This window comes from Myotis daubentonii, chromosome 16 (assembly GCF_963259705.1).
Source record: "Myotis daubentonii chromosome 16, mMyoDau2.1, whole genome shotgun sequence".
Lineage (NCBI taxonomy): Eukaryota > Metazoa > Chordata > Mammalia > Chiroptera > Vespertilionidae > Myotis > Myotis daubentonii.
The window spans coordinates 23,838,764-23,855,515 of NC_081855.1; the positions used below are offsets into that span (position 1 = coordinate 23,838,764).

Consider the following 16,752-nt stretch of genomic DNA (forward strand, 5'->3'; position numbering starts at 1 on the left):
ATAGAGACGGAGGCAGAAACACAGAGAGAAGGCAGAAGAGAGAACAAAGACAGTACGAATCCGAGTGGGCAGGCAGCCAGAACCGGGGCCCCTCAGAGTCGGCGTGCGCCCCCAGGAGCCCCGGGTGCCGGCTCCTTAGCACCACAGGAAAGCTCTGATGGGCATGAGATGGGGCTAACACTCCCTGCTAACACCCGCTCTGCCCCCCACCTTGGTGAGCTGCTCAGAAACCCATTCAGCAGGCCCTGTTGGTCCAGGCAGGATCCTGCAGGAGCCACTCTGGGGCTCCGTCCCTTCTCTCCTGGAGCCGGGAGCCAGGCTCTGGCCTGGATGCCTCCAGGAGTTGGAGGTCATGGTTGGGGTGGGATGCGATGGGTTCAGGGCCCAGTGTTTCCCGACAGATAAGAGGAAGCGGCCACCTGCCCCAGGGGAAGAAAAGTAGGGGGCTCAACTCCCCAGGACAGTTGGCGAGCCCCCACCCCGTGTGACCCACTCTCTCTCTTTCCCCACCCAGAGCCCCCAGCCCAGAGGAGCAGGCCTGCGGCTGCGCTGGGAAGTGGAGGTCAGCCGAGTCCCTCTGGGCTGGGCCGGGCTGGCAGAGTGGGGCTGGGCCGGGCAGAGGCTGCTGGGCGGTTCTCGGGGGAGAGAGAATTGAAAAGGAAAAGCTTCTCCGAGGAGGGCAGGGAGAGAGGGAGGCCGCGTGGGGCGCGCATGCACACACACGCACACGCACACACACACACACACACACACACAGCCGCCCTGACTTCGTCGGAGCCTCACTCTGGAGAGGAGCCTCTTCTCTCCGCTCCTGGCGCTGCTTTCTGCTGCTTCCCCGCCCATCTGTGCTGCCAGCAGCATCAGCAAAGTTGGCCTCCAACTTGAACACAACTGAAGTCTCCAGCTCCCAGCGGGGCAGCGGGCAGGACCCAGACGCTGAGCTCTTGGGCCTGGACAGCCCACCCTCCAAGCCTTGCTCCCCGGCGACACTTCGGCCCCTGACCTGTGGGCCCCCCCCCCCCCGACTCTCCCCGGGTCTGGGCTGAGGAATGGTGCGCTGAGGTCCCTCCGGAACCCACTTCTCACCGTCTGGAACCCAAGCGGCCCGAGGCTCAAGCCGACATGGCCAACCCCCTGCAGCCTCAGTTTCCCCCGGCGCGGGAGCCAGGCGCCGCCTCGCCCCTGGACCTGCCCGAGATGGAGATGCTGCTCACCAAGGTGGAGGACAAGGGGGACAAGTCCCTGAAGCTGCCCAAGTCCCTCTCAGGGGCTCTGGACCTGGAGCAGAACGGCCACGGGCTGCCCTTCAAGGTGGTCCCCGAGGGGCACCGGGAGCCCTCCCTGCCCCGGTCGCCCTCCCGTGCCAGCTCCAGGCGGGCGTCCTCCACGGCCACCGCCTCCTATGCCCAGGACCGAGAGGCCCCCAAAGATTACCTCATCCTTGCCATCGCCTCCTGCTTCTGCCCGGTCTGGCCCCTTAACCTCATCCCCCTCATCTTTTCTATCATGGTAAGTGCTGCCCTTTGCTCCAGGGCCGGTGGGCCCGGGGGTGGGGGTGGGCATGCTCCCTGGCACGGGTGCAGAGAAGCGAGAGCGGGGACCCAGGGGCTGGGGGAGAGACCCCCTTCCTCAGCTGCCTGACTACCCCCCCTCGGAGGAGGGTCCGGGGCCAGGAGGGCGTTTGTTTACTGTTCTCTGTCGTCTCTGCTCTTGACTTGGCACAGAACCCGCTGGGGAGGAGGCCCCGGGGAGCCCCCTGGAGCTAAATTCCAAACGACAGAGACAGCCACGTTGGGGGTCCTGTCTTGTGGTGGGGCGGGAGGGTGGTCCCCAGGAGTCATTCCTGAGCAGGCTACGCTATCAGCAGAGCTTGCAGCTGGCGTGGAGTCCCAGGGCCCGTGCTCTCAGGAGGGGAGCCAGCCCCCCACAGCCTCCCCCACACCTCGCCCCCGGCACTTGGGTGTTCTCTGTGCCAGCTCTGGTTTCCAAGAGCCCCGGGGGCTTCCCTGCCGGGCCCTGGGGGGCCGGGGGCCTGGCTCCTAAGGCTGCTCCTCTCGGGACAGTTCTCGCCAGGCCCTCTGGGCCTTGGTGGTTGCCCGGATTTCAGCCTCTGTCCTCAGGGTGGGGGAGGTCTGGGCCGCGGTGGAAACCGAGTCAGAGGGCGTGCTGGACTTGCCAAGGAGGGCATGCGGGCTTGTCTCTGCTTCTCGCGCACTCTTGTGCTGCAGGACTTTGAGTACACAACCTTCTGTCCCTTTAAATACAGTTCCTCATGTTGTGACCCAACCATACAATTATTTTCGTTGCTACTTCCTAACTGTCATGTTGCTACTGTTATGAATCGTCATGTAAATATCTGATATGCAGGATGGTCTTAGGCGACCCCTGTGAAAGGGTCGTTCGACCGCCAAAGGGGTCGCGGCCCACAGGTTGAGAACCGCTGCCTTAGATCGTCCCGAGCCAAGCCATTTGGATAGAGCTACTTGCAGAGGGTCACAGACACGGTCAGCAGCTGTGACTTCTGGGGTCTAGGAAGGAGAGAGACAGACAGATGGACTGGACTGCGCAGGCAGTGGCGTCCAGGGTGAAGCTAGGAGCAGGGGGCAGTGACCTGCTAGCCCCGGGCTGGCCAGGCCAGAGGTCTGGGTGGGGAGAGACTGTCCTTCTGTCTGGAGTGACTCCACCGCTGAGCCGCGATCGCCAAGCCCCTCGGAGCTGTGGTCACTCTGGCTGTTCGTGGGCCGTCCTCTGAGAAAGCCTCTACTTCTCACCCTTCTCTGTCTGCCTCAACCCGGCACGGCCTCCACGGGCAAGCCTTCCCAGCCCCAGCAGCTCCAGCACCGCCTAAGTCAGGGGGACTTGGCGTGGGCACAAGAGCCAGGGCTGGGCAGCACCCAGGGCGGGGCCTTCGAGGGGCTTCCTGTGTGCCTGCTGCACATGGGGACCGCGGGGCGGGCCAGGCCGCAGGGCCCACCTCCTGGTTACAGGGAGAAGCCCCTGGAGGGGAGGCAGGTTCGGGGAGGAGAACCGCCCCAGGGCCCAGGAGAAAACAGCTGCTAGGATCTGTCTCCTGGTGGGGGTAGCAGGATGCAGGCTGGGGTGAGCTGCCTTTGTCAAAAGAAAGCTGGGCCCGAGACTGGGAAACCAGTGAGCTCACGCTCAGTGCATTTCTATGTCCTTCTCAGGCCCTTGAGTCAGGCCTGATCGGCACCGGGCCAGGGACAGGGAATCAGGCGCTAACCCAGACATCATCACCAATTCCCAGGAGCCTCCAGTCCAGTGGGGAGAAACTTGTAAACAGATCCTTACGACACGCTGCAAGAAGTATCTGTGCTTGGCGAAACCACAAGGTATTGTGTGGCTTCGGGCAAGTCACTCAAACCTCTTTTCTCCTCAGTGTACCAATCTGCGAAATGGGTTGTCGCTATTACACCTACATTATAGGGCTGGATGAGGGCGAAACGAGACAAGCCATACACGGTGCTTAGGAACAACACCCAGCACGCGGTTAAAGGCTATCACATAGTAACAGCAATGCTGTGGCAGCTGATCTCCCCGGTGAGGAACAGAAACCATCACAGGCTTGCTTGGGGCTTTTTAGAGCTTTGAAATATAACATATCGTACAGCTCACCCACCTAAAGCGCATGGCACTGATGTTTAGTATAGTCACAGTTAGGTGCAACCATGCCCAAACCTATCTGGTCTGGCTCCATGGATAGGGCTCAGGCCTTCCTGAGGCGGGTGCGCAGGAGGCAGCCAATCCAGGGACCGGGTTGGACTGGGAGGCAGTGAGGCCAGGAAGGTGGTAGTAGCCTCGGAAGAGAGGAGGTCGGTCACAGGTTGGGGCTCAAAGAAGTCAGTGGGCAGGTGCTATGAGAGCGTGAGGGTGAGAGAGAGCCTGGGGTGGGATTTCAGAAGAGCAGCCAAGGCAAGGGTGGAGTGTAGCTGTGGAAATGAATTTCTACAGGGAGCCGCGAGCCAGAGAGAAGGAACTGAGGACGCCCAGGGTGTGGGATAACATTCCCACCCTCACCGCGTGCTTGCTAAACGCTAGGCACAGGTCCAGACATGTTAGACGTATATGATCGCAGGTAATCCAGACTCTAGCCCTGTGAGGCCCAGGTATTGCTATTGCTCTCAGTTTGCAGACGAGGAAGTCCAGTGCGGATGGACGTGTGAAATAACCTGCTAGCGACGGGGGCCCACGACGCCTGGAGCCCACGACGCCTGGAGCCCACGCTCTTTTCCTGCCCACTCCGCAGCCTGCCCCTGGGTCAGGGGTGCCAGGCGGGGAGCGTTATTGGGGGTGCCCACAATAGTCTTCCCTCTTCTGGGAACCAGCCTAGTTCAGAGGAAACGCCCATTTCCCGGGGGGGGGGGGTTAGGTGTTCATCTAGGGCTGAATCACTGGGTCCCACCCAGACAGCCAGGGGGCAGGAGGGCCAGAGAGTGCAGAAAGGGAGTGAGTCTCCTGTGCCGGTGTCTCCAGGTCCTGGGGACCGACTTCAGGTGTGGCGAGCCGGCACGGCCATGGCATACTCAGCCCCAGGGCGCCTTATGTGCTGCGCCAGCTCAGCCAGGTTCAGTGACCCTGAGAGGGGGTGGTGAAGGATGGAGAAAAGACAGACAAGAGCAGAAAGCTGGGTCTGGGTGGGATGCTGCTCCCAGATGGAGAGATGGTGCCACGGACTACAAGCTGAGTCTTTATTTTATAGCCAGATTCCACGAGGCACAGTAAGGGTGTGGTCAAGATGTTTACAACGTTCTCGTGCGTTTCGATCCTACTCAACGACATGCACCTGAACTCTATCAAGTCCACATCACTCAGGCACGTGGGGCCACGTGTTTGGAATGTAGGTTCAAGCTCACAACCATAGCTGTTGGCTATAATTGTGCTGGGAGGGCCCTGCCCTCCAAGCTGGGACTTGCACGTGGCCACGAGAAGATTGTGACCTCTCATTAGTCTGAGGCTCGAACCTGTCCAAACGCGGTAGCCGCTCCCCACGTTCAGGACTGCTCCCCTGAAGTCCCCGCTCTGGTTCCCAAGTGGAGGGAGAGCCCCAGCCCTGGCAGCTCGTCTAGAGCGCACTGTCCGCAGAGCAAGCCCTAAGGTGAGGCTGACAGAGTCCGGCTAATTGTGCCCACTTCACAGATGGGACCACTGAGATGTGCAGAACAGCACCGGGCCACGGCCACACCGCTGGATGCTGAACCCCGTGTTCTCTCCCTGGTCCCGCCCTGCATCTACCCCTGGGGACGAGGATGGTGTGTCCCTCCCAGGAAAGCCAGACCTTTCAGGCATCTGTGCGGGGAGGGAAGAATTCCACTTCCTCCCCTCTTCCCCTGCCCCCCCCCATAAACCTCCTCCCCACTGTTCTCTCCCTCCCCCCAACTCCATCAGTGGAAGAGCTATGGACCAGTAGGCCCCTCTCTCTGTGGCTTTGTGGCCTGCTGTGACCAGGGCTGGGGGATCAGGGCTGTACCTGCGGGGGTGTCCAGACTCAGCCGTGTGCTCAGAACTGCAGCCTCCCGTGAGCCTCCTGGGGTGGCCAGGGCAAGGCTGACTTCATCCATTTGACTCCCGGGTCAAGCTGAGAAATGGCCACGCGCCTCAAAGCCGGCAACGTCTGCCGTCCAGATCCTGGAGCTGGTCCCCAGCAGCGGGCCTTCAGGGGACAAAGGGGATAAAATAAGCATCAGGCAGACCCGGGGGAGCGTCCCAGCTCTGTCCCTTTTACGCCACCCGACCTTGTCCAAGTCACGCAGCCTCCTTCCTTAGCCCGTTTCCTCTTCTGCAAAATAGGTTTAATAAACCATCTACCTCATGGGGTTATTGGGAGGGCTCATGAGTTACTGTGTGTGGAAACACCTCGCCCTGAGCGGGCACGGAGTAAATGGAGTGGGTGCTGTTATTATGAACTCGAAATGAAACTGCGACGTCAGAGGGAAGGGCAGACCCCCAGGGGACAGGCAGTTCTGACCTCAACCAGTTTGGGGATGATGAAGTCTCACCCTCATACACCACCAGGGGAGCTGGGCAGCCCTGTCTGTGGTTTTGGGGAGCCTCCCGCAGCCCCTCCTCTGTAGGTTGTTTCTGCAAATGTGGGAGCTTCAACACCTCCTTCCGTAGGCACTCTGGTGACCTCGTTATTTAACTGACATGGTGCAGGTTCACGTTCATCCATTTGTGCCTTCATCCCTTCACTCAGCAAGAGTCCCAGCCAGGCTGCTGGTCAGCCGGTCAGCCGGTCAGCCGGTCAGCCGGTCAGCCGGTCAGCCGGCATAACATGTTGAGAAACTTCAGAATCGGTTGGTAAACAGCTGCTATCTCAGGCCCCTCAGCGTTTCCAGTTCCTTCCCATCCGGCCCGGCAGCTGCTCTGACTCCTCCCCTGGAACCTCCTCCATTCCTCCCCACTCTTTTAAAAAAATGAGCGGACTGGGGTGACCCCGGCTAAGAAAATTACATTGGTCTCAGGTGCACAGTTCTACAACACATCATCCGTACGCGATCCGGTGTGTTCCCCACCTCAAGTCAAGTCTCCGTCCATCACCACGTATCCCCCCTCTACTCTTCGCCACTCCAGCCATGGAAGGGTTAGCTCGCAGGCAGGGCCTGGCGGAGACAACTGCAGGGCTGCAGAGAGAGGGCTGTGCCGGGGGCATGGAGAGGGCACCCCTCTGCTTTATCCTGCGGGGAGACGCTGGACCTCCCCGGAAGGACTAATCGCTGACCAGCCCTGGCACCTCTTGTCAGTCTCAGATCTGCTGGGGTTTGGCCTGAGCCTGAAGGTGAGGGCGGATGAAGATCTCTCCAGCATCCTCCCCACCCCCGACCCACTCTCAGACTCTTTTCAATCTTCCCCGATCTATTAACTTGAATTCATTTTCTCCCTCACCATTCCCACAGCCACTGCAATTGCAGATGATCTATTAATTCACAGTCATTATAATCATCACTGAAATGATTATTATGCCTTCGACTTAAGCCATTTTGTACTCGAAGACGATGCCACTAAGTGGGGATGAGAGAGCAGCTGGTACTTTCCCCGATGAAAAGAAATGAAGGGTCTCCCTCCATCCCTGTAGGCAGGGAATGGGTCTTTCACTTGGGAATTGATGGGGGGCGGGGCTTGAGAAGTGAGTGCCAGCCAGTGGTGAGGAGCTTCTACGGACTGGGGGAGGCCGCAGGGAGAATTTTCCCGGTCACACTAAGCCCGGTCTCTCTCCTTTATCCGCAGAACCATCAGTCCTTGCTTCCCAGTCATGCGTATTCCTCAGAGCCGGAGAGTCCCCGTTGAGGTAGCTACGGTGGGAACACGCATGGCTGGGTAGCAAGGACCGATGGTTCTGTGGATAAAGAAGAGAGACTGGGCTCAGAGTGACTGGGAAAATTCTCCCTGTGGCCTCCCCCTGTCCGTGTCCCATTCCCAGCCAGCCCCGTGTGCTCCTCTCTCCATGGTCCTGAATCATTGCTGCTCTCACAACTATTTCTCTGCAAAGTGGGGGGCAGGACTCATCTCAAGCGCTGCTCCCCTTCCCCCGCATGCCAGGCTTACCCCTGAGAATGAGTCCCTTGGTCATGACTCAAGGAAGCCCCAGAATCTCCAAAGCCAGACTTCCCGGGAATCCCGGAAGCCTTCCTGTATGCTGGCCTCCCTTCCCCGCAATGTTACCTTGGTGGAACTGAGGTTAGTGACCTGGGCTGGCCGTGCAGAGAGCTGGGGGTGGCGTGGGCTAGTGCTCATGTCCTTCAAGAATCTGCTCTGAACACTGAGCATGCCACTGGCTAAGTTCCGTGGTTAGAAAACAGACCCTCCTCATTGTTTTTCCAGCAGAGACAGCACGTGGAAGGGCTCAGGGGCAGAACGCCGTATCCCTTTTATGTCATATGGCCAAGCCTGGATTTCAAAGACTGTCAAGAAGAGGTTGGATGGGGACAGGGGTGGAGCAGAGAGAAGAGATGCACTATATACCGGGACTGGGCTAGGGCGGTGGAGTTGGGACTAGGGAGGGAGGGATAGACTTGAGGGACACGAGAAAGGTCAGGAATTCTTACCTGATTGTATCTGAGGTGGGGAGAGACAGAGGGCGAGTCCAGGAGGGAGGTGCTAGGATCCTCTCCCGGAAATTAGAGCTACAGAAAACAGCTGTGCAGAGAGGCTTTGCTATTCACGGTGCACCTGCCAGAGCGAGGCACCTTGCTGAGGCTGGGCACCAAAGATGAGCATGGAAACAGTACTGTGCTCCCCTGGGGGAGATGGACATCAGGAGGAGCCTCCCGTATCCCCCACCCCACTGCCATCAAAATCAAGCTGGAGTGGGTGGGGGAAAGCAGGAGGAGGGAAGAAAGAGAACACGGAGGAGTGGTAGGTGCCTGGACGTCATTAGCATCCTGACTGGGACATTTCTGAAAGTGAAAGGAGGGCTGTTGGTGCTTTTCACCAAGACTCACCAAGTAGACTTCCCTCCCAGAACAGGTCTGCCCTCCTCTGCTAAGGTCAATGGCTTATGATCCTTTTCCCTTCTCAGGCTCAGTGGAGGGTTAACAATAAACATATTTCATTACTATAGCTATTATTTTTAATATCTTTTTATTGATTTCAGAGAGGAAGGGAGAGGGAGAGAGAGATAGAAACATCCATGATGAGAGAGAATCATTGATCTCCTGGTTCAGAGGTCGACACTCAACCACTGAGCCACCTCGGCTGGGCTCATTACTATGTTTATTGAGCACTTTCTATTGCCAGGCACCAAGCTAAGCCCCCCTACTTATACTATCTCATTTAATCCCCGCAAGAACCAATGAGGTAGGTACCAATTTTACCTGCTGAGGAATCTATAGTAAAGCATGGTAAAGGTAAGCCACTTCCAGGGTCACACAGTTAAGGGTGGAGCTGGGAAGGCATCCGGGTCTGGCTCCAGAACCCGTGCTCTTAGCCAGACGGCCCTTCTAGGGGGCTGGAGGCTACACCTGCTCCTGGTTGGGTCCCTGCCATGTCCAGGAGGCTGTTGCCGGAGCCCCACTCCATGCCCCCTCCTCATGCCAGACCCACCGTCTCTTTCATCTCTTGCTGGATGACACTGGTGCCTGGTCACTGATACCCCTGGGGTCCTGAGGCAGGAACACTCACAACTTCCTGCGCAGACCCACCTGCAGACCTGTCCAGGCGTGAGATCCCCGCACCCACCTTCACCCAGTCTCCAAGGACAGAGTGCTCTCCTCTGCTGCCCATAGTTCACCCCTGAGCTCAGGTCCAGACCTGCTGCCTGGGGATGTTGGGGTGCCAATCACCCCTTGGTCTTTTCACCCTCACCCTCTTCACTGGATCTTTTTTCTTTCCTGTCTTGAGGAAATCCTCTGTGTCTCACCCAGTTGTACACTCCCCAGTGCATATAGGACAAAATCCACATTCTGTTTTGTAAAAGCCAGGGCTCTCCTTCCACCCCCCCTCCCCCTCCTCCTCCTTCTCCTCCTTCTGCTTCTTCTTGTTAATCCTCACCTGAGGATATTTCCCCATTGATTTTTAGAGAGAGTAGAAGTGAGGAGGAGAAGAGAGAGAGAGAGAGAGAGAGAGAGAGAGAGAGAGAGAGAGAGAGAGAGAGAAACATCAATGTGAGAGATATACATCGAATGGTTGCCTCCCATTCGAGTCCTGGCCAGGGCCAGGGATCAAGCCTGCAACTTAGATATATGCACTTGACTGAAATTGAACCCGGGACCCTTTGGTCCCAGCGCCAATGCTCTATCCACTGAGCCAAACCAGCTAGGCCCAGGGCCCTTCCTAATCCAGCCTTACTCCATGTCTCGGTTGTTTCTCTCAGAAGGCCTGCATGTCCCAGCTCCTCAGCTGTAAATGGCCTGGTGACAGTCCCTAACTCCTATGGTGTGAGGATGAGAGGCTCTAGGGCAGGGGTGGGGAGCCTTTTTACTGTCCAGGGCCATTTGGGTATTTGTAACATCATTTGCAGGCCATACAAAGTCATCAACTTAAAAATTAGCCTGCTGTATTTGGCCAAACATTTAAATTTATTCACCCTGAATGCCATGGTAGGGCCAGACACTCCCCACCCTTGCTCTAATGCAGCGGTTCTCAACCTGTGGGTCGCGACCCCTTTGGCGGTCGAACGACCCTTTCACAGGGGGCGCCTAAGACCATCCTGCATATCAGATATTTACATGACGATTCCTAACAGTAGCAACATGACAGTTACGAAGTAGCAACGAAAATAATTGTATGGTTGGGTCACAACATGAGGAACTGTATTGAAAGGGCCAGACGGTTGAGAACCACTGCTCTACTGGATGGCAAGCATTTACCATGCTTCCTGAGAGAGGGCGGATTTTCCAATAATGTAAGGGACAATGATTACTCCAGCCAAGTGGAGGAATCTTGGCTGCTTCACAGAGGCGGCGGCATTGGAGCCAGCCCTTGAGGGCCGGAGAGGAGTGGCCATGTGGTCTTGTGGAGCAAGGATGCCGGCATGAGAAACAGCACAGGCATGTGGCACCAGTGCGCATGCCCGAGTGGCTCAGATCGACCAGGCCCGGAGGGTGGAGGAGATAGGAGAGGATAAAATCAGAAAACGCAAAGCGAACCTGCGTTTAGTCTGTGGTCTGTGGACAGTGGGGGCCATGGGAGATACCGGGACGGAGTGATGAACTCAGCCACCGTCATCTTGCTGCACGTTTGCATCAGCTCCTGAAGGCCAGCCTCCTCTCTGCTCCCACATGGCCAGAGGGGCCGCTGGAAACCATTCCTCTTCTGTAACACGACCCACAGAGGCAACGGTACCTCTCTGTGTGGGATCCCAATGGAGGCCAGCCTCCCCACCAGGCGGTGAGCTAGGAGCTGGGACTCTAGCACATGACACGGACTTAAATGGAATCACTCCCTGCTCTCCTGCGCATATTGTTTCAGAGTTAAAACAGTAAAAAAAAGAAAGGGCAACACTGCCCACCTCTTAGGGTGATTCTGTGGCTGAATGAGATAACGTAGGTCCAGGCCTTAGCCAGCCGCCTGGTACAAAATCAGGACTCGATAAATCGTCATCATCAAGGTGCTTGACCGCATGTCCATTCTGAACTCGGGTGCCTTAAATAATCAGAACATAAATAACCAACTATTTATTTCGGAGGACTGCTGCGCATGCCTGTTCCGGAAGTCAAACATCTGGGAGTTCTAGAGCTGGAGGCTGCGGGCCAGCCCTTGCCAGCAAGTTGGCAAGTGCTCCTGGCAGGGGCATAAGTTGATGGAGATGCCTGGGACACACCCCCTACTGGGCCCCCCAGGACGCTCTACGTTCCTGCCCTCATCCACCTGACTTCACACTAAATAGGGCCAAGAAACACCAAGCTCACTGAGGAGGAGTGTGGCTCCCCCAGCGCCAGCGCCAGCCCCAGCCCCGGCCCCAGCCCCGGCCCCAGCCCCGGCCCCAGCCCCAGCCCCAGCCCCAGCCCCAGCCCCGGCCCCAGCCCCGGCCCCAGCCCCAGCCCCAGCCCCGGCCCCAGCCCCGGCCCCAGCCCCAGCCCCAGCCCCAGCCCTGGCCCCAGCCCCAGCCCCAGCCCCAGCCCCAGCCCCAGCCCCGGCCCCAGCCCCAGCCCCGGCCCCAGCCCCAGCCCCAGCCCCAGCCCCAGCCGTCTTGGTTCAAACCTTTCTGCCTTTCTGGTGTGAGCCAGGAAGGGGCTTGGTTGAACTAGGATGTGGTTCCTGGGTGGGGAGGGAGAACCGGGGATTTTTTTTTCTTTTGTGGCAGAGGGAGCTCACAGAGAAAAGGAGACAGGCCGGCAGGCCATGGAGAAAGCCACAGGCACCGCCTTAGCCTCTCGGTGCAGCCACCGCAGTGAGCCTAGGCCTGGGGTCTGGAGGGGCCTGGCGTACCTGCTCCCACCAGCTCAATGCAGCCTGGACCTGGGCCTCCCTCTCGGGCCCTCCGTCTCCACTCTGCCACCCTGTGGTTCTGTGACTCTGCAGTGCTTGGTTCTGCTTCCAGCTGTCCTCCGCCGGCGAGGGTCAGGCTTGGTTAGGGTCCCGGCCCCTTGAATCCAGGCCACTTCTCCAGGAGAAGGCCACTTCCTCTCCCCCGAGGAGGCAGCTGGAGTGCGGGCTGCAGCGGGACCAGGTGTGTTCCAGGGGCCCCCGCAGGGCTGTGAGGACAGCCTTCCTGCGGTCCCTGCCACCCCCTCTCTCCGCAGTCTCGAAGCAGCGTGCAGCAGGGGGACATCGATGGGGCCCGGAGGCTGGGCCGCCTGGCCAGGCTGCTCAGCATCACCTTCATCATCATGGGGATCATCATCATCATTGTGGCCGTGACCGTGAACTTTGCAGGTGAGGCCCAGCCCCGTGCCAGCCGGGGTGTAGCCTGGCCTCTGGGGCAGGGGCAGTGGGGGAAGGTAAGAGCCTGTGGGGACCGCAGCCTATCCTCTCATTCCCCAAAAGCAACTCAGCTCCAGGCATAACCAGCTGAGTCGGCTGGCTGTGTGCCTTGTCTATTCCTGGAAAGCGGATTACAAGGAAAGGGTGGGGGAAGAGCGTGACCCAGGAACCAAGAGGTCACGAGTCAGGGCACGTGCCCAGGTTGCAGGCTCGATGCCCAGTCCGCAGCCAATCAGTGATGTTTCTCTCTCATGGGTGCTTCTAGCTCTCTCCCTTCCTCTCTCTCTAAAAATCAATAAAAACACATTTTTTAAAAAGGAAGAGCACAGGCCTAGGAGCCAGAGGCTCTGATGGCCATGGCCCCGGGCCGCTGGCTGCCTAGTTGAACCCGAGGGGCCTTCCTGTCTAAAGCAGTAGGAAGAGGCTTGGTGAGCATCAGCCGAGATGGCGGATGTGTCCGTCTTGGTAAATGGAGCCGAGACAGCCAGGACAGGCCGCAAGTAACAATGCACACGGTGGAAGCCAGAAAGGAACACATTTGTGAGCACCCAGAGGTGGCCCAAGGAAGTTCTCCAAGCAGGGGAGCCATTTCCAAGGGTGACTCGGGCGGCTCAAAAGGCCCATGCAGCTCCCCAGACAGAAAGAAGCAGCCAGACACACACACACACACACACACACACACACACACACACACACGGAAGTCCCCAGGGATCTCTGCCCCTTGCAGCGACCAACAACCCAGGCTTTTCCCGAAAGACCTTGCTCCCCTAGATGGGCTCCTTGGAGCAGCAGCAGTGGTGCCGACCCCGGGAACGTGTCAGAAATGCAGACTCTCAGGCCCCACCCAGACCCACTGAACCAGAGTCTGCATCTCACGAAGGTTCCCAGCCCCATCATCAAGGTTTGGGAGGCACTGGTCTAGGCGATGGGGTGTTCAACGTGGGGGCAGAAAGCCTGGGATTCAGCCCTGGGGTCATGGGCAACCGTGGCCACTGAGGAGAGGGAAGAGGTCGGATTGGTAATCAGCCTGTCAGGTTCAAAACCCAGGTCCTCCGCTTCCTATCTGCCTGGAGTGAAGCACGTTCCGCGATCTCTCTGAGTCTGACAGACACGCAGGTACGTGAGAGGCAGGAACCCACCCGCCCGGGGCATTAGCTCAGTATCACCCACGAGGCCTCAGTCGCCTGTGATGCCTTTGTCCTGCTGCTGCTTGTCATGTTAGCCATGACTATTTTTAAAAAAAAATATGTTTTTATTGATTTTTAGAGAGAGAGGAGGGAGAGGGATGAGAGATGGAAACATTGATGAGAGAGGAACACCATCGATCAGATGCCTCCTGTGTGGCCCCTGTTGGGAATCGAGCCCGCAACCTGGGCATGTGCCCTGACCGGGAATCGAACTGGCAACCTCTTGGTTTCTGAGTCAACGCTCAACCACTGAGCCACACTGGCCGGGCAGCCATGACTCTTTCGATGGCACATGACAACCACTGAACTCAATATGGCAGAGGGAACTGTTGGGCGTCCAGTAGGAAACCCCAGCACAGATGGCTCTGTGTTCAGGGCTCACAGGCCTCCGTCCTCTCATGGCAGGAGTTCGGCTCCACCAAGAGCCCCAACCAGGTGGTCCCTGTGGCCCTGTCCCACGAGGAAACAAACACCCCAATCCTCCAAACAGGGACCCGAGGACCCCGTGCTCTGAGCTCTGCTCTGCGTAACTGTCCTTTTCTTTACAGTTCAGAAGAAATAGAAGTGACCAGGGCTCGGCCAGCAGAGGCAGCCCTGGCCAGCCGGCGTTCCCGCCCCACCCCCTCACCCCACGGAGGACAGGACCGTGACTGCCAAGGGCCCACCTGTCCCCAGGCTCCAAAAGCACCAACTCAGAGGGAACCTCTGTCACCCCTTTGCAGTCCACATCCGATGGGAAAAGCCAGAGGAAGAAAGGAAGGAAGGAAACGAAATGGCCTTGAAACCAGTGAATAATGTGGTTCAGCCTCATGGACACAGCCTGGCATTTGCCCCGTGTCCTGGCTTCTTTCTCATCCCCACTTTCCTGGCAGCTACCGAGCAGCGTGTACCGCCAGCAGGAGCAGCGTCCAGCCCCACGGACGGAGGAGGGGTCTTGCCTTTTCCTTGAGGAGGGAAGGGGAGGGCTGTTTGCATGCTGTGCCACATGCCTGCTGCGATGCCAGCCGTGCCCTGACCTCAGAGGCTGTGATGCTCCGCACGCCCTGGGGCCTCCGGCACACAGACCACAGCCGCACAGCTGCCCTGGACGGAGGCGACGGCCACACTTAACCGCCCCCCCCTCCCTCATTGCAGGGTGGAGTCGCCGAAAGGGATGTTGGCGAAGACAGGAACAGGGACAGCTCGGCACGGGCCTCTTCCCGAACTTTTTCTGCCGAGAACTATGGTCCCAGCGAGTCTCCCAGGGCCCCCGTTCACCTCCCGCCCCTCCCTGTCCTGCTGTCTGGGGCACCAACCAAGAACTCCTAGGACCTAACCGCCAGCTGGCGAGGAGCCCAGGCCTGAGCTCCCTCCTGCCATGGCCCCCCATGGTCTGCGGTACACACTTGGGTCCCGTACAGAGCAGCTCAGATGGGGCATGGGCCCCTGGTCCCCCGCCCGGCCTCATCGGATGCCCTGTGCCTCCCCCTCTGCCCCTGGCCACCCACAAACAGCCGAGGCTTTGCCTGGAGGGGGCTTTGGGATCATGGGGGGGGGGGCGGGGGGGGTGCGGAGGGGCACTCCCCAAGGGCTCCTGGGCCGTTGGCAGTGTGTGTGCTCCCTGGAGGGAAGTGGGCCAGAGAGTTTTTATGAAGGTTTTGTGTTTCTTGGTCGAGAATCCCAAGACAGAGGGAAGAGCGGGCTGAAGGGCCAGTCTGTGGGAGAGGGGGGCCCAGGGCTCGGGAATCACTCTCATGCCTGAGGCAGCGCTGGACACCATGGCCCCTGGGCCGCCTGCCTGGCTTTTGGCCCCAGATTCTCCCCCAAATTCTGTGCCCACTTTCCCCACTGGCATTGGCTCCCGGACTCTGGAAGAGGGATGTTCCAGGCTTTGCCGCTGGGGCCCTGCCCAGCAGCCGGGGTCACTGCGCTCAGTGGAGGGCAGGTTCCTAGCCACAGGCAGACCGGCCCCAGGTTGGCCAAGAATGTTCCCCTGAGCCTGTTCACGATGCTTATGCCTCCCCTCGGGACCCCTGCCAGTCCCCCACCCTCCGCACGGCCCTGGGAGGGCGTAGCACAGGCTGTCTGCCAGGGGAGCGCTGGGTCCTGAGCGCAGGCCAACCCGAGTGACCGCCAGGAGGGGAGGGCGCAGGCCCGGGGATCACTGGGGGCAGGCCTTGCTGAGTCAGTCCCCCCAGGAATCCGCTCCAGCCTCTCCCCTCCCTAAAGGAGACCTGGTTGTGTTTGCTTTATGAGAACTTTGAGGCCAAAAGAGAGATGCCCTGGTTGGGGGGGGAGGGGGGATCTGGGGGTGACCCAGAGTATGTGTGTCCCCTGCAAGGTCAGGTCAGGCCAGGGGAGACTGAGGTCTATGGTCACTGAGGCTCATAGGCCCCGGCTCTGGAGGGAGGGGTCAGCAGTCCCAGGTCTCCCAGCAGGCGCTGGGGGCCTCAGCTCAGCACTTCAGGGAAACGAGAGAAATGAACCAGGGGAAGATGATGGCAGAGGACACCCCACTGTCTGCACCCCCCCCCCCCCAGGCAGCCTGGCATCCCCAGGCCTCCCTGGAGCTGGAAGGGCAGTGGCCCTGCTGTCCCAGCTCCATGGCGGGCGGGCCGCTGGCTGCATGAACGCAGTGGTCCCGGCTCGGGGTGCTGACCAGTCTCCCCGGAGTCCCATAGGGAACTGCAGGAACCCTCCCACCGCCGCACCCCTCACAGCTCACGCCCTGTATTCCTCGGCATGGAAAGAAATAAAGCCGCCTGTCCACGCGCCCCGCGGGCCTGTGTGTTTGTGCTGTGGGGCCAAGGGCCCAGGCAACTGCTGGAGGCCTGTGGAAGGTGGCGCGGCCCTGGGTGTGTGTGTGTGGGGGGGGGGGGCAGGCCGAGGTGGGAGGTGGGTGTGGGCAGAGCCCAGACTGGGCAGGGGGAAGGGGGGAATTGCCACATGGCCACCACAAGCTGCCGGCACTGAGGGCAACAGGATGGGGGAAGGAGGAGGGAAGGGCATAGGCTGGGGTGGGGCAGGGACGGAGGGAGAGTCGCAGGACCCAGAGGCGGCAGTGCAGAGTGGAGCAGGGGTGGGAGTGGGTTCAAGGCCTGCCTGTCCGTCCCCTTGGGAAATTCCTTTCAACTGCATTGGGGCCAGGGGAGCACCTCCCATGTGCCGGGAGCTGGGCTCTGCAGTTTGTTTGTGTAAATTCTCTCAT

At 59.3% G+C, this 16,752-nt stretch overlaps 1 protein-coding gene across 1 annotated transcript; it reads left to right on the forward strand.

Moving 5' to 3' along the window:
- The first annotated feature begins 778 nt into the window (after positions 1–778).
- Positions 779–15,095, forward strand: TRARG1 (trafficking regulator of GLUT4 (SLC2A4) 1). The gene is made up of 3 exons (XM_059669242.1): positions 779–1,509; positions 12,198–12,330; positions 14,114–15,095. Exons 1-3 carry the CDS (start codon positions 1,123–1,125, stop codon positions 14,125–14,127), a joined length of 534 nt encoding a protein of 177 aa, XP_059525225.1. The 5' UTR covers positions 779–1,122; the 3' UTR covers positions 14,128–15,095.
- Positions 15,096–16,752: the final 1,657 nt, after the last annotated feature.